The sequence below is a fragment of the Tauraco erythrolophus genome, chromosome 6 (assembly GCF_009769465.1).
Source record: "Tauraco erythrolophus isolate bTauEry1 chromosome 6, bTauEry1.pri, whole genome shotgun sequence".
Taxonomy (NCBI): Eukaryota; Metazoa; Chordata; class Aves; order Musophagiformes; family Musophagidae; genus Tauraco; species Tauraco erythrolophus.
Genome location: NC_141470.1, coordinates 70,291,013 through 70,314,734, shown reverse-complemented (window position 1 = coordinate 70,314,734; position 23,722 = coordinate 70,291,013). Strand labels below are relative to the sequence as shown.

General features: G+C 50.1%; 1 protein-coding gene across 3 annotated transcripts in view; it reads right to left on the bottom strand.

The window, feature by feature from the left end:
* The window catches only part of FERMT2 (FERM domain containing kindlin 2), a 52,469-nt gene extending 28,986 nt beyond the window's left edge, over positions 1–23,483 (bottom strand). For 2 of the 3 annotated variants that reach the window (XM_086613111.1, XM_086613110.1), the window contains exons 1-2: positions 22,499–22,655; positions 2,998–3,231 (exon numbers count right to left, since the gene is read on the bottom strand). In XM_086613111.1, the coding sequence (XP_086469237.1) occupies positions 2,998–3,231; positions 22,499–22,655 (391 nt within the window). Of the gene's footprint in view, positions 1–2,997; positions 3,232–22,498; positions 22,668–23,405 lie in introns of those variants that run through there. The other variant, XM_086613109.1, reaches the window with a different exon arrangement.
* Positions 23,484–23,722: the final 239 nt, after the last annotated feature.

Sequence of the window (23,722 nt, the reverse complement as noted above, 5' to 3'; positions counted from 1 at the left end):
CATCCCTGGACGTGTTCAAGGCCAGGTTGGATGAGGCTTTGAGCAACCTGGTGTAGTGGAAGGTGTCCCTGCCCATGGCAGGGGGGTTCGAACTCGATGATCTTGAAGGTCCCTTCCAACCCAAACCATTCTATGATTCTAAAAGGCACAACTCTAAATGACTCACCCAAGTGCCTTCCTGCTTGCGTGTAGAGGATTTTATAAATGCAACCAGTTACAGTCCCGGCAACATGAGGAATTGCTTACATTACTCATTAATCATGCCATATGCTAAAATTACTGAAGTATGTAATTAAATGCTTTGGGGGCAAAGACAGCAAACAGTTATAGTCAAAACACGAGCAACTCACAAGCACGGTTCTGTTGGCCGGATACCGGTCCAGGCCACGCCGGACCCTAACTTTAGAAATCGAGATATTTCCAGAGACAAGAGCTCTGCTGTTAGAGCAGAGACTACTTCTTCCCCCTTCTACCTTGAAATATCTACTCAGTTTTCCCTCGGGGAGACAATTAGTGTAATTAATACAGCGTACGAGTGCTCCCCGCGGCCAACCCGTGCCGAGGTGCTGTGGAGGGCAGGAAAAGGTGATGGAGAAAAATGGGGTACATAGACACCAACCTGGGGGCGGGGAGAAAAAGAGGGAAGCAAGTGGGCTGGTAAAATGTTACAGCATGGTCTGCAAGACCCCAGGAGAGAGTTGTGTATATGTATATATATATGAAACAAGACCTCCTTGGGACAAACACCAAACCATATAGATGTATGTCTCCCCATTGGGAAGCTCTTCCCTGGACCACAGAGGCATTTGAACACGTATATTTTATATATATATATATATATATATAAAATATATATACAAAAGGGTCATCAAGCATTGAAACAGGCTGCCCAGGGAAAAGGTTGAGTCGCCATCCCTTGAGGTATTTAAAAGACACGTAGACATGGCACTTAGGGACATGGTTTGGTGGTGGACTTGGCAGTGTTAGGTTTATGGTTGGACTCAATGATCTTAAGGGTCTTTTCCAACCTAATTGATTCTATGATCCTATAAATATATATCTAAAAAATAGTATTTGGACGTGTGTTTTTTCTATATATAACACATATATGATATACACCTGTATATTATACACGGAATCATAGAATGCACCTTACCATATATAGTAAATCTATGTAAACTAAAACATATTAGATATGATATTATATAAAACCAGTGCTATTTGGACATCCATATAATATACAGGTGTCTATTATTCTCTGCGGCCCAGGGAAGAGCTTTCCAGCCCCTGCAGCTCCCCGCATCCCGATCCCTGCCTCCCTCGAGCCGATGTAGTTCTCTTCCCCACGCTCTGCTGAACATCTGGCTCCCAGTAAACACAAAGACAAGGGCTAAACAAGATTTAATCACTCTATTCAGCCACGTAGTTTCCGTCTGTCCTCAAGCAACCCAGGCTGGTAAGAATCACTAAAAGGTGGAGTGAGGTTTCCAGTAAAAATCCTGCTTTTAAACCTTCTAATGATTGGGACTATTTCCCCAACTGGGGAACATATCCCCAATATATGGGTTGGATGCCATGGGACAGATCTTGACAGATGTGCCCTCCCTGCCCGCTGCTGGGCTGCAGCTCTCCGAGCGGCTTTTTCCCCTTCCACATGTTTAAATATTAGCATTATTCTGCTGGTGCGTTCGTAAATACCCTGGGAGCCCTGGAACTGAATAAATAGCTGCTCCAGGCCCATGTAAGGTCCTGGCTGCTTGGTGGCGTCAGCGAAAGACCTCTCGTTACGTGATTAACTGTGTCAGAATTTCCTGACGTGACTCACTGCTAAGGAAGATTCACCAGCGACCCAGCAGACGCCTGTCACCTCCCTGTCTAGCGTGACATTAAAAATGGCAATGGGAGACAGTGAGGGGAAGCCAAATCGACTGGGAAATAATGCTGCCTAAGCCTTTTCTATTTTAAGGAGAAATTGCCCAATATTTCTATTTAAAAAAAACCCCAACAACACACAAAAAAAAAAAAAATCAGGAAAGAAATAGCCAAGATTTGTAATCAGCTATATATACCGACCTAGCCACAGCTGAGCCGGGGGCCACGCCGTAACATCGCGTGGATGGCTCAGCTCTTCCGACCTCGCCAAATAAATTGGGTCAGCCAAGAGCAACCTGGCTGCTTTTTGAGAGCAGGAATAGATTTACTACGGCCGAGGTCCGGTCGCAGGCTCCTTTCGGAGAGGAGGAACCAGGAAGGACACCGGTATGGAGCACACACCCAGAGCTTATCTGAGTTCCTCGGAGTGAAGTGACCATCTCCTGGTTGGTTTTTTTTTTTTGAGGGGAAGAAAGAAGCTTCTGGGGTGAGGAATTTCTGAAGGTGGGTACAAAGTGATGCACAGGACACGCCTGGTGGGACCTGGTGGGAAACGACCCACCCTTTCTTCTGGGGCTTCTTCTCAGCAAGGGAAAGGAGCGTGAAGAGCTGGAGAGGAGAAAGGGTGACTCAGTTCCTTCCCTCCACCAGATAGTTTTACAGCAAAGCATCATCACTTCATCTCTAACACGATTTTCCACGGAGCTGGCAGGTTTCCTGTTTCAGGGTTTGTTTTTCCTCTAGCACATAAATTTGCAGAAAAAATATGACGACCCAACACCAGCAGCTCTAACACAACGCAGGGCTGCTACCGCCTCGCCTAAGACAAAACTGAGAGCAGCCCTGCTACGAAACAGAATTCAGCACAAAATCCACATTTCTTCTTACGTTTGCAGTACGATCGGTCCCGGGATTTGAGTATTTACACATAAAAGGTACGATTCGCAAAGGAAAAAGAGTGGACATCCAGGCTGCTTGGTGCCCAGGTGACCACTGGGTGCCTGACGCTGGGAAATAATGTATTAATTATTAAGTTTATGAGACGAGCGCGGGTGCCGAAGGAGAGGCAGGAGCCAACGCGAACGACAACCACCCCGCTGGCGGCTTTCGGCGCTCGCTACTTACTGAACGTTTTGCAGATGTCAGAAACTGCCTTGAAGACCCTGTCCGAGAAGTTGACTTTCACCTTGACGTACTTCATGTTGGGCAGCTGAAGGCGAAGCAGCTTGTGCTGAGGTGTGAACTGGAGCTTGGCGTCAGCCTGTATCCCGTATTTGTCCAACGTCCAGTGCGTTTTAAGGAGCCAAGTTTTCTTCTTTTCCCACCACAGCGCGTGATCCGACCAGTCTTTCTTGACATCTAGAACAAAGAAACCATTTCACCGGTCAAAACCAAGACCAGAATTAGCCTTCAAAAGACAAAAGCAGGAGTTTAAACGCGTTTAACCAAGAAGCAGCGATCGATACAAAAAAAGCCACAGCCTTTTTTTGGTTACAAATATTTGCTTGCACTCAATAGCATCTAGAAGCCACCTCGGAGATAAAAGTAGGAAAGAACCCAAGAGGAATAAGGATGAGACACAAACGTGCCTGTGGATCACTCAGCCCGGCAGCGATGCCAAGCATGAAGCCAAGGGGGTCATGAACGACCCGACACCTTTCCCAGGAGGGATTTTGCACAGTTTTTTAGGTCAACTATCAATTCTTGGGTTTCCCCATGCCCACCACGTAGGACACCTGCGCTAGCTGAAGATGAGTCCAGCCACCTGGGCACACCCAGAAAGCAGAACTAGAAGGAGGTCTGCAAGAAGAACTCAATAGAGAAACCGTGTCTTCTCCAGGTCTTTCAGCTTCTACAAACAAAACTGAAAAATTCCTAAATGACACTGAAAGTCACTTCTCGAAGGAATAACAGTGCAAAACCCAACAGCCAGGTCTCCTTCCAGTAGGGATGTAACCATGGGGTCTTTGAAGGTCACATCCAAGTTGGGAAGCATTTGGGGAACTAAAGCATGGTGGTAACTCCAAAAAACAGCCACTGTGCAGTATTTTCCCTAACACCTGAAATATTCTCTACTGACACCTGCCCTGTTCTCCCCGCGGCCCTCAGTCATTCCAGTGAAACCTCTTCCAGTCCAACAACCACCGACAGCATTAATGGTGCAATGGCCCCCCACCATGCAGGAGAAAGGGATGGAGATGGGGAGGGAACAATCCAGGCGCTGTAGCCGCATTTTGCAAAGCTCTGCTTAGCCTAAACCTGCCATCTCCAGGTGTCAGCACCGATGGCGACAGCAGCATGGACAGCCAAAGCTCTCGTTTCAAAGGAAAAACCAAGTATTTCCGCAGGATGTCATCTGGGCAAGCATAAGAGAACCTCAAGAGGCTGCACAACAAGTCACAAGGACACTTCTGCACTCGACGTTGCAAATGATAAGAGTTACCAGGAAGTTTTGAGCTTACAGACTTCGTACAAGGATTATTTTAATTTTCATAATAAAAAAAGCTTGAAAGCATCGCACTTCCCAGGTTAAGGCACCGCCAATAAAATAATTCAGTTTTCAGCTCCAGATCCTCCTCAGATCCCAGATTCCCAATGCAAAACCTCGGTTTAACCCGAATTACAACTGTCAGCTGATGTTTATTGCAACAGCTCCTTCTTCCCTCCTCCAGCAGCGATCCTCATCCATCGCAGGCCACCAGCCATGGAGCCAGGAGCCAACCCAGCCCAGTCCAGGGCAAAGCCCCAGCAGACACACCACCGAACAGGCTGAAGGTATGAGGAACACGCTCCAGGATCGACGTCGTAAAGACTATGCCCACGAGCCACGTCTGAACTTTAATCGAGAGGAGAACTCAGCAAAGGAACTTTTTCTGTCCCTATCTGAAAACAGGATCTCGAGCTCAGGGTTACTGAGAAAACCCAGCAGAAGCTGTTCTTTTCTTTGAACTCCTGGTCTAATGGCATAACCATGCAGCCAGAAAGTGGAAATGTTCAGCTAGACTTTTCAACAGCTTTGTACAATCAAATTAAACAAAACCAAATATAGAAAAGCATGCAAACTTGCACAAGCCTTGGCTACTCTCAAAAAAATCTGAGAAATCATTACAATGGACTTTGGCAACCAAGGCCAACTTCTGCCCTACTGAAAGCTGAACAAATGGGGGGAGGGAAAAAAAAAAAAAGGCATTTTGAATCACTAACACTTACGCCTAACAGAGGAGATTTGAGTTTACGCTGCGGATTAACCTTTCAGGCCACCACACGAACATGCACAGCATCGTCTTTCGGCCTGAGAGCAATTAAGGCTTGGAATTAACAGGGAGATGGCCGGAAAGGGAAAGGTCTGCGGCTGCCCCATGGGGTAGTTACAGATAAAAGAGCTTGGCAAATGTTTAGCAGCTGACTCGTGGGGGCGAGTTCAACACTAACGCGTCAACGAGAAACCTTCGGTGCTTCGCAAGGCAGCGGGCACGGCCCAGGGCTTGGAGCAATCCCTGCACGCTGGGGAATGCCAAGCGCCTGGTTAAATCTGATCAAAGGTTTATAAACCTTCACCAGGGTCCCAACTCATGAGTTACTCATTCATCAGGGTTGCAGCTTCATGACAAGGCTTATTATTTCAGCTCAGTCTTTCCCCATTTACTACCACCGCTGGCAGGACTGGCCATTTCTTACTCATCAGAGCCCAGGTAAGTTCTCCGAGAGCTGTGAACCCATTTTACGGATCCCACATCTCGAATACAAAAGGCTACTACAGGTCCTCGGAGCTGCTAAATGCTCTTTTCACACCCCTGCGCTGCTGTTCCCAGCCATGAAGCGAACCAGCCTTACGGCAACGCTGTCAGGCAAAAAGCCAGAAACAGTTGGAGCCAGCAAGCGTTGGTCAGCATCTCAACCAAAGCAAAAAGCAAAAGAGGCAGAATTGTTCGGTGGGATGGGAAAATCCACCCATATTAGTCTAAATCAGGCTATGGCGTGGCGTGGGGAAAGGAAAGCCAGAGCCACCAGGATTTAGGTGTCCTCAGTGCAATAAAAAAGCATTGTCCCATCACGGTCATCTCAGGCAAAGGAGAGCCCAGAGGGATCCCTGGAAATGAGCTGCACACGTCTGCTGGGGTCATAGCAAACTATTGCCATCAACACTGCCCTTCCAGGCAAGGAACCTTCCGGGGAGGCTGTGGAGACATGGAGGCTGGAGCTGTCGGCATCAGCTGCAGCACGGGTTGGGGACAGGGAGCTCCAGGAGCCCAGCCTTGGCAGCAGCGCCCGCGGGAAAGGGAAGCACAGTGCTTCCTTCCCGGCATCAAAAATAATCCCTGCTCCCCACTTCCGCCACCTCCCCACGCAGCCTGAATGCAACATGTGGCTGCTGGGAGCCCAGGAGGGTTGGGGGACCCAGCTGGGATTTTTTTTTTTTTCTGAGGAAGAACTTGGTTTTACGTTCATAGAATCATAGAATGGTTTAGGTTGGAAGGGACCTTCAAGACCATCTAGTTCCAACAACCCTGCCATGGGCAGGGACACCCTCCACTACACCAGGTTGCCCAAAGCCTCATCCAACCTGGCCTTGAACAATTCCAGGGATGGGGCATCCACAGCTCCACTGAGGCAACCAGTGCCTCACTGCCCTCAGAGTGAAAAATTTCTCCCTTATATCCAATCTGAATCTCCCCTCTTTCCGTTTAAAGCCACTGCCCCTTGTCCTGTCGCTACATGCCTTTGTCCAAAGCCCCTCTCCAGCTTTCTTGTAGCCCCTTTAGGAACTGGAAGGCTGCTGGAAGTTCTCCCTGGAGCCTTCTCCTTCTCCAGGCTGAACAGCCCCAACTCTCTCAGCCTGTCTCCATAGCAGAGGTGCTCCAGCCCTCGGAGCATCTTCGTGGCCTCCTCTGGACCCACTCCAACAGTTCCATGTCCTTCTTGTGTTGGGGACCCCAGAGCTGAACTCAGCACTGCAGGGGGGGTCTCAGGAGAGCAGAGCAGAGGGGCAGAATCTCCTCCCAAAACCATGCCAAGAGGCAGAGACACGGTACGGGTGACGCCGAGGACGTTTTGTACAGGGAACACCAGGGAACACGCTTGCATCCACCTTGAAAAGCTGTTCAGACAGTCCTGCAAACGCAAGAAGCATCTGAAATGGCCCAGACGGCTGCAGAGACCTCTGCAAGGACAGAACATTACGGGAAGAGGTGACAGGCTGCTCCATAAAGTGTTTTAAATCTTAAACGCCCTCAGCTTTCAATTCATACCCGTGTCTCCCCGCAGCCACATCACACCAGCTTGTCCAGCACAATTACAGTCGGAGACTTTTATTCCCACAGCTACCACTAAATTCACATCTAGAACTCAAGTAGCAGAAAATAAGCCTTAACTGAGAAGGATACGCAGTGTATTTCAGTTCTGGGCTTGCCACCGCACAGATACACCCATACCCGACTACGATTTAAGCAAAAAAAAGTCAAATTTCAGTGAAGTGCCAAGAAGACGGAGGCAGCCCCATCCGCTCTGCCTGATGGCCCGTTTATCCCGTTTATCCCATTTATCCCAGGAGCCGGCTGCTCCAAATGCTCTCCGTCTGCCGAGCGGCGGATTTTAGAAGTCCCTTTCCTGCTCCGCTTCCGCGGCAGCTATGGAACCTCCCATCTTGAGGAGCGCTGCCGTCACTTGGCAGGCGCTCTGCGCGGGCTTAGGACCTACTAGCAGTAGTATACAAGTCTCCGGCGTTACATAAACACTGCGCTTGCCTTGTTATTTCGGGATATCCCCTGGTGCAGATGGGTTCTCCTTCCGTGCTCAGGAAAACAGAGCCCTGATACGACCAAATAAATCTTTTCTTTTTTAAAGAAAACCATTAAACCCCACTGGATTGGTGTTTGGAGAGCAGGGGAATCCAGCAGTGGTGGTCTCCACCTCTGGAAAGGCTTCCATGGGGTAGCACAGATCACGCACACATCCCAAATTAAATCCACAGGACAGCAAAGAGCCTCGAGGTAGCAAAATGCCTTTCTGTTAGCCACACAATACCTCAATTTGACCCACAAATATATAGGGATATATAGACATATAGAGGTATATATAGGTATATAGATATTATGTATATAAATGTACATACATACACATTTACATCATATATACACATATAAAATATATGCATATATAATATATACAGGCATAAAAGATAGGCATATATAAAACATACACATAGATACGTGTCATATATGTGTATATAATATAAATACACACATAAAATATATGCATATACAAAATATACATACACATAGATACGTGTCATATGCATATATAATATATACACATAAAATATATGCACATATATAACATACACAGATAAGTGTCATACATGAGTATTTAATATACATACACACAAAACATATGCATATATAAAACATATACACATGTAGATATGTCATATATGCATATATGATATGCCCATAAAATATATGCATATATAAAATGTGCATACATGTAGATGTCTCATATGCATGTATAATACATATACACACATAAAATATATGTATATATAAAATCTATATACATAGATACGTGTTATATATGCATATATAATACATATACACACATAAAATGCATGCACATATAAAATATATATATCCATAGATATGTTTCACACACACACACATTTCTATATAGATACACACGTATATAAAAATGCTATATAGATAAGATACAGTGCAAGGACTGAAACCAACTCCCAAGCCAAGCATTTCCTCCAGCAAAAAGTGATTTTTTTTTTTTTAAACTTGGTAATCTAACGAGAGAAAAAAAAAACACAAACCCCAACAATTTTCTAGCTTTTCAGTGAGTTTGGTTCAGATGAAGTCGAGAGTTTTTGTAAGGATGGAATAAAAAAAAAATGTGGGTTGCATTTTTTTTTTTTTTTAAATTAATAGGCAATACACATTTTATTGAAAAAAATACAGATGTGGCCAGGACATTTGAAGCCCCACCTGCAGTGAGCAGACAACTTGAGAGGCAGCTGGGACATTAAAGTACCTTTAAGCTCCAATACCTGCTGATAACGCTCGAATCCGGCGCTCGCCAGCGCCAAGGAGTGGGCAGGGGCTCGGAGCCAGGGGGTGGGTGTTGGCTGGTTACACACCCCTCTCGGGAACCCGGCGGGGAAGGAAAAAACTCCTTCAAAGGGAAAAATAAAGGAGTTTTTTCCCTAGCAATAACGAGCTAGCGAGCAGCTCGTGTGCCCCGGGCGAGCTCCCGGGATGAGCTGTACCCTTCCCTCGTCCCTCCTGTCCCATTGTGTGGGCACCGTGCACAGTGAGCAATGGAGAAACACTGAAAAACTGGAAAAGGAGAGTAATTTAAGACTCAATATGAAAAAAGAAAGGAGGGAAAAAAACCAACAAACCACCCAAAAATCACTGCACGTAAGCTCAGGCTGTTGCTTTGACAGGTTTTCTGCGTGCTATCAAGCGGTGTGTGTCTATGAGGTCTGAAGGCGTATTCAGCATGTTACGAAAAAAAAAAAAAACAAACCCAAAACACAGAGAATATTGCAAAAGCTCCTAAAACCTTCAGAAGTACTAAAAAAATGGCTAATCCAGCACACGGAGCGGGACAGAGGTGCAAGAATAAAGCAGCGTTCTACAGCTGAGAGCTCTGCCGAAGGTCTTGCTCCAGCCAGTGCCTGCTCTCGTCATCATCAATATTTACTTTTCAGAAACTCTCTATACAATGTATGTTCCTATATATAAAAATATGGGTGTACACAGAGCTGCATCCATATTTTATGGGTGCATATATACACACATATATCTATATAGCTGAACCCACCGCTCCCTACAGGGAGGGCCATCACCTCCTCGCTGCTCATACTGACCTCTTTAAACCCAGATTCCTTCAAACATGCCAAAGCCACTCCTTCCAGGACAATTATGGGAAGAAAAAAAATTAAAACCAAAGATGTTTTCACATCCAGCAGAAATGCTGATGTGTTTTGCAGGGTGACACAGTCGCTGCCTTGGGGCACAATCTATTTTTTTAGTGGAGTTTTGAGTCTTTTAGGGTATGGTGTGCACTGGAGCAGACTCCCTTCCACCTCCCAAGGGGGATTTAATTACAGAGCAAAGTTCAAAACGCAACAAAAATCCTTCCAGCTTCTGGTCACGACGCTTGAAAAATTATCCTTTGAAACACAGAGATAAATATCCTACAAAATCATTATCAGCCCACTGTAATAAAGCTGTAGCTAGGACAAACGGATGCTCTTGGTACTAATGAGATTTAAGAGAGGGTTTTCATCCTATGCCCCATATGTATTCGATGCAGGCTATGAAAAATATAGTGTACACCTGCAGAAGGGCTTTTACCCACAGGTAAACAGAAAGTGGTACCTTGAATTCTTCCCTATTTACCACCCCGGGCAACTATCAACACTATTTGATCCTACTTTGTTTTCAGGAGAACAAACGTTCTGGAGAACATCTACATGGGGGTGTCCAAAACAGGGTGGTCCTGTGCTGGAATTCAATCATAGAATCATAGAAGGGTTTGGGTTGGAAGGGGCCTTCAAGATCATCCAGTTCCAACCCCTCTGCCATGGGCAGGGACACCTTCCACTACACCAAGTTGCTCAAAGCCTCATCCAACCTGGCCTTGAACACTTCCAGGGATGGGACAGCCACAACTTCTCTGGGCAACCTGTTCCAGTGCCTCACCATCCTCATTGTAAAAAAATTCTTCCTATCTAATCCAAATCTCCCCTCTTTCAGTTTCAAGCCATTGCCCCTTGTCTTATCACTATATACCCTTGTAGAAAGCCCCACTCCAGCTTTCTTGTAGACCCTTTAGGTACTGGAAGGCTGCTGGAAGGTCTCCCAGAGCCTTCTTTTCTCCAGACTGAACAGCCCCAACTCTCTCAGCCTATCTTCATAGAAGAAGAAGATCTAAGTAGAATCTTAGATCTTCAAAGGATGAAGAAGAACATTTCTTGCAAGAAAAATAGTTTGACTTGTTATAAATAAATAAATAAATAAATAAAGCCAGACAAGAGCAGCCTTGTTCCCAACGCTGCGATTCCCGTGAGTGCGACCGAGCGCAGGAGACCTCCCCCTGGTCCCGGCGTGCCGGGGCACACGTGTGGCTCATCGCCACAAAATCCTGACGTCAAAGGACACCGTGTAGTTGCAGAGAGCTATTCAAGAGCAAGGAAAAAAAACAAAGGAGGGGAAAAAAAAAAAACAACAAACTGCAGAGGACACTGAGGACGCAACGCTGAATGCCGATGTCCAACGTGTCCTTGCTCAGAAAAATTATGGAGCGTCTTCTGCTAATGAAGGAATGTGCTGCTGGAAAAAGAAGAGTCCTTTTATCGGGTTTGTAAGTGAGGTTTACAAGGGCGAGCTCACGTCTCGATGGGGCAGGGATGGTAACTGAAGCACTGAAGAGGTGACAAAAAAACCACAGGAGTCAATCTTTTTGTTGCCCAAGACCATCGCCGTCCTCTGAAGGACCTACTGGAAAACCCCTTGGTTTCTAACTCGCTGGGTTCGTTTTACAACGAAAAAACGATTTACGAGCCCGCACCACCACCGAGCATCTCTGCAGCACGAGGCTGGTACACTGAACCCCAAAGCCCCCCAAAACATTGCTCCCGGCAGCGTGGGGCTTTGCTCCCCCACATTCGAGCCGCAGGATGCTGAGCCTTCAGGCATCTCTGCCGGAGCCAGGTCCGCATGCACGCTTCGGGAAGAAGAGCAAATCCCAAGGAGCCTGGAAGTTCCTTTTTTTTCTAAAGCAGACTCTAGGAAGGAAGCTCTTTTCAGCGTTAATAGGATTAGTCAACCACCACTTGGAAACTTAATTCGTTAAGATGCCACAGCAGCATCTACTACTTGCACTGCTGTTACCCAAACACAAATACTCCCTCGTTCAACAAGGCCAAGTGCAAGGTCCTGCACATGGGTCAGGGCAATCCGAAGTACAGGCTGGGCAGAGAATGGATTGAGAGCAGCTCTGAGAAGAAGGACTTGGGGGTGCTGGTTGAGGAGAAGCTCAACATGGGCCGGCAATGTGCGCTGGCAGCCCAGAAAGCCAACCGTGTCCTGGGCTGCATCCAAAGCAGCGTGGGCAGCAAGTCAAGGGAGGGGATTCTGTCCCTCTGCTCTGCTCTCCTGAGACCCCCCTGCAGAGCTGTGTTCAGCTCTGGGGTCCCCAACATCAGAAGGACATGGAGCTGCTGGAGCGGGTCCAGAGGAGGCCACAAAGATGATCCAAGGGCTGGAGCACCTCTGCTATGAAGACAGGCTGAGAGAGTTGGGGCTGTTCAGCCTGCAGAAGAGAAGGCTCCAGGGAGACCTTCCAGCAGCCTTCCAGTACCTAAAGGGGGCCTACAAGAAAACTGGAGATGGGCTTTGGACAAGGGTATGTAGTGATAGGACAAGGGGCAATGGCTTTAAACTGAAAGAGGGGAGATTTAGATTAGATATAAGGAAGAAATTTTTTACACTGAGGGTGGTGAGGCATTGGACCAGGTTGCCCAGAGAAGTTGTGGATGCCCCATCCCTGGAAGTGTTCAAGGCCAAGCTGGATGAGGCTTTGAGCAACCTGGTGTAGTGGAAGGTGTCCCTGCCCATGGCATGGGGGTTGGAACTGGATCATCTCGAAAGTCACTTCCAACCCAAACCATTCAATGATTCTATGACAAAATAAAATCTATTTTATTTCACAGCATCTATGGCAGCAGGAGGTCTATGGGTTTCTCCAACCCTCTCTCCCATTCCATGCAGCCATACCCAACCCTGTTTAAACCCCTGAGCAGGGAGAGCAGTTTTGCAGCAATACTGAACCCAGCTGAAACATCAGGAAACCCTCCAGAGGAGCCGAAAGCCGAGGCCACCTCCATCCCCTGACACCCTCACGCTACCAAGCTCTGATCAGCTCGGGAAGGTCTTTGCAAGCGCCGTGCAGACGTGCCTAAAATCCCCGCACCAGCACCCCAGAGCAATTTGGCTTGTTCCTTTTTCTACGTGAAGGAATAAAGGAAAGCAAGGGTGGATTGGATTAATAATTTTTTTTTAATATTCTTTTTTAAAAACAGGATCTTTACAACCTGATTTTGCCCACCGTTCCCCCCCCGACTGATCAAGCACCCCTCCAGAGGAGGCTCTCATGCCTGCTCCCTGCCTCCCGCGGAATCACGAGAAATGGTAGAAAACTCAATTAAGGAATGCGGTTTCCATGATTCATCCAGAGCAAAATAGGAAGCATCGGACAGAAGCACAGCAGCAGAGGAAGGAAGGAAGGAAAACTGCTTCTCCAGGGAGCACTCAACTGCCTTGACTACCAGCCCGAGTGCTCCCTCACCCTCCAGCCGCATATCACACTTCCCTCACCAAAAAGGAAAAGTGCTCCAGGGGGATGGTGCCAGCAGTTTGCAACCCTGACTCATCCCCAACGAACATGCGAGGCATAAGGGAGCCAGTCCCTGCCAAAAAGACATCATCATCCCCGATAACGGAGCCAGCGGACGTCTGGTGGGACGGATGCGCTTGGCAGATAAAGGACAATCGAAGAGGCAACTTGAATTCCCAACTTCTCATCTGAAGCTTCAGTTTCGACAGACAATTCCCCTCGTGCACCTTAACGACGGTTATTCTCTGATAAAACCTTATTCCCCCCATGGAAAGTGACGTTTGCAACCGTCACGATGCCTCGGGGCACCTCACCCCACACCAAACCTGTGAGCCAACGCTGGTCCCTCTCCTGACAACCAGATGGGATCCAGGACTGCAAGAGAGGGTCACCAAACCTTCCAGGTTCCACCCAAAGTGCATCCCTCAGATAGAGCATAAGGGAAAGAAACCTCATCCCTCCTCGGCAGTGACAGCAGCCAAAAGCGTTTCTCATGCCACCAACCTCCCCTTGCACGTGTTTTGGGATGAGCTCCTGGGGCAGAGCAAGACTTGGGATGAAGCTGGTCTCTGCCCTAGGTCCTTTGCAGAGCCACAGGGAGATGCCACGGGAAGGGGAGGAAACCTCACCATTTTTCTTATTTAATTCTGCATCAGTGAGCTTGGGCAAAACACGCAACGTGCTTTTAAAGAACGTGAAGACCTCTAACCTTGAGCTTGGGTCCACCTCACCCATCATGCAACCAAGCTCAGGCAAAAGAGCCGTAGGGCAGGACACACCAGGGTCAACGAGGACAATCTCTGCTGCGGACTGCTCTCGAGCCGGAGGTCGTGTCGAGCAAAGCTCTGTGTATTATCAGCGAGGAAGGGAAGCTCAGCAAGACAGCGACATAGCTCTTTCCAGGCAATTTCAGAAAACGCAGACTTTCTAATTGAGTTTGGAGTTTCGGCAATTAACCCTTCCAAAAGTACATATGCCTGCAGGGAGGAGGAGGGGGAAAAAAAGAAAAAATAGCCTCTAAATAAACATGTATAATCGGCTGGTAAAGAGATTTAAAATGTAATAATCGGCAAGATGAATCTCTGTTTGCTGTCTGGTTGGTTTGCAAGCTAAAAACCACCTGAGGTTGTAACAGGGAAGGTCTATGCGACTGCTGGTGTGCCCATTTGCCTACACATATCCCTTCCCAACGCTGTCCTCAACCTGTTGTCCAAATTCAGCCACCTTTTACCAAAAATTGGAGGTCTCCAAGATCTTATCTGGTCTGCAGACCAGAGAAGTTGTGGATGCCCCATCCCTGGAGGTGTTCAAAGCCAGACTGGATGAGGCTTTGAGCAATCTGGTGTAGTGGAAGGTGTCCCTGCCCACGGCAGGGGAGTTGGAACTGGATGACCTTTGAGGTCCCTTCCAACCCAAACCATTCCATGATTCTATGACGACCAAGGTCAGCTCGTGGGCACATATTGCTCATGGACACGGATAGCTCCCAACTGAGGTTTGTATTTGAATGGCCATGGAGCAGGAGCTGCTCCCAGAGCTGCCACAAACTGGCTGGAAAAGGGGCGAGTGCAAGAAAAGTCGAGCAGCACAGTTCTCCGAAAAGAAAAAAAGGAAAGTAAAAAAGCTTTCCTCTGCTTTGCTGGGCTCTTTTCTTCCTCTGCCCCATCAGCTCTACCCAGCGGAAGCTCCAATTTGGACAACCAAAAGCGGAGCAATGTGCAAAAAGCAAACGTGGCCAAGAAAACCAAGTTACTGCAATTCTGCTCAAACTTGTTATTCCTCCATTCAGCAGGAATTTGGATTTCTCAGTATTTTTCCAAACTGTAACACCTGAAAAACCCTGAAAGCCACTGAGAATGTTCAAAACCAAATCCCACCAGCTGAGAAGTTTCGTTCAGTTTTGTTTCTCTGCTCCTAAGCTATCGGTTAATCCACGTTTCAGAAAGGAAACAAAGAAATGCATCTTCTTTAAGATGTTTTAACAGTATGAGACGTTTTTTCCCCCCCCAAGCATGCCCAAGGCTGGACGCTGGGCTGAAGTCGGTGTGCCACGAGCTCCACAAGCACTGCAAACCTCCTTCCTTCCCATTGCTTGTAAGGAAAACCACCACAATAAAAAAAAAAAAAAAGAAAGAAATAAGCCCCCAAACACCCAAAACCGGAGCTCGCAGTGGCGGTGTCACTGGTGATGTTGAAACGACTGAAGTTTGCCGTGCAAATACTCCCTCTTCTCTTTCCCAACTCGGTAAACACTCCCCACAACCACAATTTCATGCGGTGATCCACAATCCTTTCCTCCCTCCCCAACCCTTGCCCCATAATCAAAGACCAAGGGTTAAAATCCAGGTTCCTGGTTTGCTTTCTATAATGTCCCATAGTGGAATTTGCACGAAGTTGCTCACAAACCCGCAGCGGTCCGCAAGCTGCAGCCTGAAAACCCCCAAATGTCATTTCTTTACACCAAAAACCTGAGGTGGGGTAAATTTTACCCCGGTAGCCAGAGGAAGATGCTATGAATGCAACCACGGCACACGTAACAGCGCAGCAAAAGGGTTCCGAAACCCCTGCCAGGAAACACCCGGAGGCATTTGGCTTCTCTACCGAAATATTAAACTATTCAGAGTACAATTTGTTTGGGTTTTTTATACGGTTGGGAGAGACTCAGCCAGATGCCTGGGTGAAACGCAAGCCCTGATGGAGAAGGGTGGGGAAAAGGAAAGGATGGCTACAGAGGGGGGAAAAAGAAAGAAAGGAGGAAGAAAAAAAAAAAAAGGGAAGTGTGTGAATGTGATGATTTCTATCATTTTAGCTCTTTCAGAGTGACATGAGTGTGGCAAACACAGGTCCCCACGCCGGCTTCCCCGCGTCTCTTATGTCAAATCGAAACCTGAGGGAGCTGGAAGAGGAAACTAGTGATTTGGGCTGGGTAGGAACAGCAAACCCAACAATTTCCTGTCTGTGGTAGGACAAACCCAGGCTCTGGTATTCGCGGGAACGTCGCCGCCACCGCCTCCCGCCCCACTTTCTTCCCCCTCCGACCGGGCTCTGTGTCATCAGCCAGGCTCTTTCGAGCCAAAGCGGATGGCTTGTAGTGAAAAAATGAAAAATAAAAGAAAAATAATAAATTAAATGTAAATAAAATTTTAAAAAATTTTTTTTTCCTGTTTTTTTTCTTCTAAAGAGTCAATATTAATTGCCGTGACCACAGCTTGGAGCTGCCTGCATAAGGCTTTTACCTACCCCCGCCCCAAATTCCTCTGGTCATTGGCAGTTTGGCTGAATGTTCCACTTAGGCTAACAAAGAGGACATTATTTGAGCCGCAATCCTGTAATTTGGGGTGGGCCTACGCAGAAGCTTCCTGAAGGCAAAAGCTGGATGTAAAGAACCAGCCCCGCAGGGATGGATGCGCATGGCCGGAGGGTGTCTGTGTCACCAGGCACTTGCATATTCTCACTTAAATGTCATTAAAAATGTGTTATTGAGAGGACAAGGATTCAGCACAGGTCATTAGCAAAGATATGAATCAAGGGGCGAGATGTAGACACCGGGTGCATCAGCAGCTCCCTTGGTCTCCCTGAAGATGCTGCTGAAGCAAGAGCATCTCTGCCTTAAGCATCCCTGCTGGGCGGCATCCGGCACCTTCCAGGGTACCATTTTCGTCTCAAAACGGCCCAAAAATCACCACTTGTTTCCAAAGCAGGAGGACTTTCGTGCTTGACAGCGTACCAGACCCCCCAGTATCTGAGCTCCCCATCCCACCTCCCACCAGCTGCGCAAGCTTTGCCGTTCAAAAGCCGGCCCGAACCGCAGCAGCCTCAGCTGCCCTCAGCAGCCACCACCACCACCATTTATCACGTTATTTGAGACCAGCACTCACCACCCCCCCTCAAAGGGAACACCAACAGCCTCTCGCATCATATTAAATGGCACTCGGGGTCCCCTCGTGAACGCCACGTACTCGAAAAGCAATACTGAGGAGTGACCCAGTGCTGATTATAAAGCAAAACATCCTTCTGGTCTGGACCAACAGCTGACGGCCAGACAAGCATCTGCAGATCTTGCAAACGAAGATGCTCAGCTGTCATCCTGGTGGCACGGACCGGAGAAAAGCCCCGACCGTATTCCAGGCACCAAGCACTGATGCTCAGACAAGTATTTCTGGAAAGCATGGCTACAATAAACCCCTTCCTTTATTTCTCTTTAGCCTCCAGCTGTTCCTCTCGCCTCTTCTATCGGCAAAACATGTGGGGTCACCTAGTGAGCTCCTACCCAAGTCTCCCTGGAGAAGTCCCAAAGCAAAAGGAGCACGTCACCTGCACTGCGGACCCATCCTGCCTTGTGTTCGCAATAGAAACGGGCTGGGCCAAGGGCTCTGCCTTTCTCTTACACAGCCTGAAGCTGATTCCGAGTGTTCATTCCGGTTTCAAGGCAAAGAATTTCCCCAGCAAGTCTCACACCAGCTCGGAGCGTTTCCGAGCGCTGCAAAACCTCAAACGCAAAAGCTGGGGAAATCGATGGCGCTGTGCTTGCTCGGTGTTTTATTCATAACCCTTCAAGGGGTCCATTAAGAAAAAGAGACTTTACAGGGAGAACGCTGATATTTTATATCGATCTCGTAACGAGTACGGCTGAAGTCGTTGGCAAGACGACATGGGCAGAGGCCACGCGATGGCGAGCAGAGCCCCGCAGGTGAATCCCAGACACATTCACAGGCTAAAACCAGGAAAAGACCGACCTTGACGTGCTACGACACCGAAAACAAAATGCTTTGCACGTGACGACTCCTGTACCCATCCTCGGGTGACATCCCACCCTCTCCCAAGTGATGGAAAGGAGATAGTGGAGGAGCTGCCAACGGGAACAATGGAATTTAAACCAGTTGCCCAAACTCTTATCAAAAGATGCGATTCACAAAAAAACCCAAGGCCTTACATGACATCATCACCGCCCGCCGCTATCGGCCGCTCCCCATGGAGGGCAGGGGTCTTGCTTCGACGTTTACCCCCAGCACAGCTCCCATGCCCATCCTGGCTGGATAAAACACGGATGCCCCACACCGCCTCGGCCGAGCGATGCCATAAGCGTTAACATCTTTCAGCCCAGAATTCCAAACCCAGCTGTTTTTTGGGTTTTTTTTTGATGTTCACTGATGTATTTTCTTCAGGTACAAACCCCTAAAGGTGCTCAGTCCTCCTGCAGCTGGAGCCGGCTGCCGCGCATAAACTTCCTAGGAAAGAAATTTAAGAGAGAAACCCGCGTTTCCAATGCGAAAACTTCTATCCATGGATTTTCCGAATCTGCTCAGCGCACATTTAGGTCATCTGTCTTAAGCCATTCCTCTGCCAGCCACCATTTGTTCCCCCCTTGCCCTGTTTCCGTCAGCTCTTCTCTTATTCCCATTACCCTACAGAGCATCCCCCAAACGCAATCCGGCGTTTAACGTACATCCCACGAAGCTCACTCAAGTGCATTTCAAAAAAGCAGTTGTGGGTTTTTTTTTTTTTCTTGCATGTGTTTAAAACAGCCTTAAGTTGACAACAACAATAACCCGCGTTCACTTCCTTCCTTCCTCTGCTCCCAGGGATTTTAAGCCTCTTTTTTTTTTTTTTTTTTTTCCTTGTAAATCAATAGTGGCAAAATTCCTAAAAAACCCCCGGGTGAGCACCAGGAGTTTCCAGCACAGACCCCAACCCGCACAGATCAACTAAATACTACTGCTCTTAAAACCTCAGCAATTTATTAATTTTTTTTTTGCCTTTTTTTCCAAGCTGGCTCTGCCAAGCACGCGGCACGGCTCAATTAACGAAGCGGCTTAATCCAGCGGGGTGATAAATAACAGGGGGAGCCAACAGGTCACTGCAATTCGCTGGAGTAACCAGAATCCCTATCTGCTGCTTGGGTTTTTTCCAAATCCCTGCCTGCCTTAGTGACAGATTTTAATTGCCTATTCCCAAACAGACCGACCGCAGCCGCTCTGCGCAGGCAAGGACTGAGTCGACAAGATTTACTGATACCCCGCAGCCTCGGGATTTAGGGAGCAGAGACTTTCCCGCGTCCCCGCTCTGAGCACAGCACCCCAACATGTATCCCCCCTGCACCCCAGCCAAAAAGCTATTTACTGCAATCGTTTTCTCCTACAAACATCAGAAAACACTCCTGTAAATCGAGATTTTTCCCTTTTCCAAGATGCTCTTGCTGCTAGGAGGAGGGAAGGCGTTTTTGCCCCGTTTACTACTGGTTGAAGAGCTTCTACCAGCATCCTACAACCAGAGTCAGGCTGATCTGCTGCAAATTCACAGCGATGACCTAAACTTCAGTGAAACTCCAAGCAGCCACAGAAATCTGCTTTTCCTCCAGCAGCACGAAGCCCACAGGAGATTCATCCCAAAGGATGGAGCCCCTTCTCCTTTCCTTCCCCCCGCCACCACAGAGCAGACCATAGAGGATCCCAGAGCTGCGAGAAAACTTTATTTCTAAGACATTTCCTTAAAACTCACAGCAAAAATACTGTCTTGTGAAAGAGGAGCAATTATTTATTTTTTTTTTAACGCTGGGAGTTGTTAAAAAAGGGAAACAAACACCGGCAGGACAGGGAGCAACAGGTTAAAAACGCGGGGAAAGAGTTTCAACATGGAAAAACTGTAAAATTAATATTTCGGGAGACGAAGCAGCGGCAGAGGCTGGAAGAAGGAGGGCATTGAGGAGGCACACCAGGAGCAAGCCCTGTCCCACCCCGCTCTGCTAAACCCGACCCCGATAAACTGGCAGGAGCTCAAAGAAGAGCCATAAAAATAATGAGAGGGTTGGAAGAGCTGACACGCAGGAAGATTAAGAGGAACTAAATACGTATAGCTTGGCTCGGCGACAAAAGCCAAGGGGAAAGGGAAGGCAACAGCCGGAGATATCCACGGGTCTCACCCATCCCGGGGAGGGGGGCATTGGGGCTGAGCCCCCCGGGGAGCACCATCCCTGCTCCCCCTGCCGGGGCCGGCGCTGCGGCCGCTGCATTCCTTCCCTCTAATACAATTCCTAACTTAACAAGTGGAGAGGATCCGGGCAAACGCATTTGGGGGGGGATGCATTACGTCAGGCGCTAATTTAGGTCCTCGCTGGGCTTCGTCCCCGTGCACGCGCCGGGCTTGCTCTGCTTCGGCGTCTCCCGGCCGCGACACCCGGCGCAGCTCAGAACCGAAGGGAGCACCGTGTGTTTGTTCTTCATCAACGGGATGAGTTTTTAACATTTCTAGAAAGCTGGTTTTGATTTCCGCCCCCCCCCGCCCCGCAGCTGCTGAGCGCTCAACTTCAGCAAATCTTTCAGCATAAAAATAACAACAAAAAAAAAAAAAAAGAAATCAAGTTTTCGGACAGTCAAGGCTATCTCCAGCACGAGACCCTTTGATGCGAGCGCTCGCTTCCTTTCGAAACAAGCGTATTTATATCCGTCTCTTCCTTCCTTTAACTTCAGATAATTAATAAATCACAAGCTAAGCGCGGAGGAAGACGAAGCCGCGCGAAGGCTCCGCGTCGAAACGGGACCTGCGGCTGACAGCTCCGCTACTCCCACCGCCGCAGGCACGCGCGGGCACCTCGCAATTAATATTTTATTGGAGCAAATACGGTCACGGGGCCGGACTGCGCCGTTGAGCAAACACACGCGAGCCGTCGAGAGCTGATAAAAAGACGAGGTGGTGGCGGGGGGTGGGGGGGTGGCAGGACAGGGCTCCCCACGCCTGGTGGCTCGGGGGGCTCGTCCAAGCTGGCTCCTCCGGCACAAAGCCATCCCGGCGGCTTCGGCCGCGCGTTCCCACGCGTCCCAGACAAACGGGTTCTTTGTCCAGGTGCGCACCCAAAGCCACCGGACACCATGGTGGCCCCGCTCCCAAATCCAACCCCACCCCCAATGCCACCCCATTAATCACCCCACGCTCGCAAAGGGCCCTCGAAGACGCTTTCCTCATCCGAAGCAGCGCGGAACCAGCTACAATTTCAGAATTAAATTTTTCTGCAAACTGAGGAGCACCCATAAAAGTGTGTGTGTCCCCCCAAAATGAAGATGTTTCCCCACTCCGTGTAAAATTCTGTGTGCAAAGTAGCCGGCGGGTGGTGGCTGTGGCCCTCAGGGTGTAAAGTTTTGGCTGGTTTTGGCCCGAGGTGGTGACGAGGCGGCAGTGCAGGGCAGCAGGCTGGGAGCATGGGGGGCTGCGGGAGCTCCTGGGTGCAGCGCAGAAGGGTGCAGAACAGAGAGGCAGCCCGGGCTGGGGATGGGGTGCTACGGCAGGGTGCTAGGATGGGGTCCTGGGTAGGCTGGGTGCTGGAATCTGAAATGGGCAGGGTGCTGGGGTGAAGTGCAAGGGTGGGCAGGGTGCTGGGTGCCAGGGCAGGGTGCTGGGACAGGCACGTTGCTAAGCAGAGTGCTGGGGCAGGGCGCTGGGGGCTCAAGCACAATTCTGAGCCAGGATGCTGGGTGCTGGGAGCTAAAGCACAGTGCTGGGGCAGGGTGCTGGATGCTGAGGCAGGGTGCTGGGAGCTCAAGCACAGTACTGGGGTAGGATGCTGGGTGCTGGGAGCTCAAGCACAGTACTGGGGTAGGGTGCAGGGTGCTGGGACCTCAAGCACAGTGCTGAGGCAGGGTGCTGGAAGCTCAAGCACAGTACTGGGGCAGGATGCAGGGTGCTGGGAGCTAAAGCACAGTGCTGGGGCAGGGTGCTGGAAGCTCAAGCACAGTACTGGGGCAGGATGCAGGGTGCTGGGAGCTAAAGCACAGTGCTGGGGCAGGGTGCTGGAAGCTCAAGCACAGTACTGGGGTAGGATGCTGGGTGCTGGGAGCTAAAGCATAGTGCTGGGGCAGGGTGCTGGATGCTGGGGCAGGGTGCTAGGAGCTCAAACACAGTACTGGGGCAGGATGCTGGGTGCTGGGAGCTAAAGCACAGCGCTGGGGCAGGATGCTGAAGCAGGGTGCTGGGACCTCAAGCACCGTATTGGGGCAGGATGCTGGGTGCTGGGAGCTAAAGCACAGCGCTGGGGCAGGATGCTGAAGCAGGGTGCTGGGACCTCAAGCACCGTATTGGGGCAGGATGCTGGGTGCTGGGAGCTAAAGCACAGTGCTGGGGCAGGATGCTGGGTGCTGGGAGCTAAAGCATAGTACCGGGGCAGCGTCCTGGGCGCTGGGAGGACGCCGGGGCAGGGCGCTGGGCTGGGTGTGGGGGTTGCCGGGGGACTCACCGAGCTTCTCGACGAGGCGCAGCATGACGCCGCCGATGTGGATCTCTCCGGTGACCCGCAGGGTGACGTCGCGGCCCAGGTCGGTGACATGAACGCTCAGCTCCCAAGTCCCATCGGCGTAGCAGCCGTCCGGCATGCGGATCCCGTCCAGCGCCATGGCCCCGGCCTCCTGCACCGCCAGCCGCGCCTCACCGCCCGCCCGCCCGCCGGCACGGCTCGGCTCGGCTCGGCACAGCCCGCCTCCGCGCTCCGGGGTCGGGGGGGGGGGTGGGATGGGGGCGCGGTGGGGCGGGATCGGGGGGTGCAGCGCTGCCCCGCCGCCCCCCAGCCGCTGCCTGCGGGGCCGCCGCGGGAAAAGAAGGGGCGGGCGGGGAGAAGCGGGAGGAGGGGGGGGGAGGGGGGGGAGGAGGGGGAGGAGGAGGAGGAGGAGGAGGAGGAGGAGGGAGGAGAGGGGGGAGGAGGAGGAGGAGGGGGATAATAATTAAAGGAAAAACGCGCCCCGCGCCGCCGGGCCCCTTGGCCTTTTATGGAAGCGACGGACGGAGCAAGCGGGGCCGCTCCAACATCCGGGACTCGCCGGGGGGCGGCTCGGCCCGGCCCGGCCCGCTGCGGGGCCGCTGCCGGTGGAGCGGAGCGGGGATCACCGCGGGGCGCAGCCGGCGGAGTCGGGAACCCCCCGCCACCCCCCCACCCCCCCCCCTGGTGCGGCGGTCCCGGGGCGTGCGGAGAGGGGAGCTCGGGAACCGGCCTCCGTGTCCCAAACGCGCCGTTCCGTGGCAGCCCTGTGCACTCCGCTGCCTTTAGTCTGTTTTTTTTTGTTTGTTTTGTTGGTTTTTTTTTAACACGCTGGTCATCTGAAAGCCCCTAATTCATAAGCGAAATATTTCCCGTCACGCAAACCCCTTACCTGAGCATTGCAGCCGGCAGCCCGCTCCGTGCCCGCGCTCAGGCTCGGCCATGTGCTGGTTCCCTCCATCCTTAGCATCTGCGAAGCTGGGAAATAGGAACTGTCTTTAAATAAGAGTCTGAACCGGCACAAATGGAGAAAAAAAAAAAAAATAATATTATCCGCTTCCTGTAGCTCTCCACCCAATGATACATACATCCCGCCAAGGCAACCCAGCTTCCTGAAAAACCGTCACGCGGAAAGAGCTGAGTTTCGGGGTCCGGCGTGGTGGTTGGTGGCAGTGGGCAGGATGTGTCCCGTACTGTGCCAGGCGATGG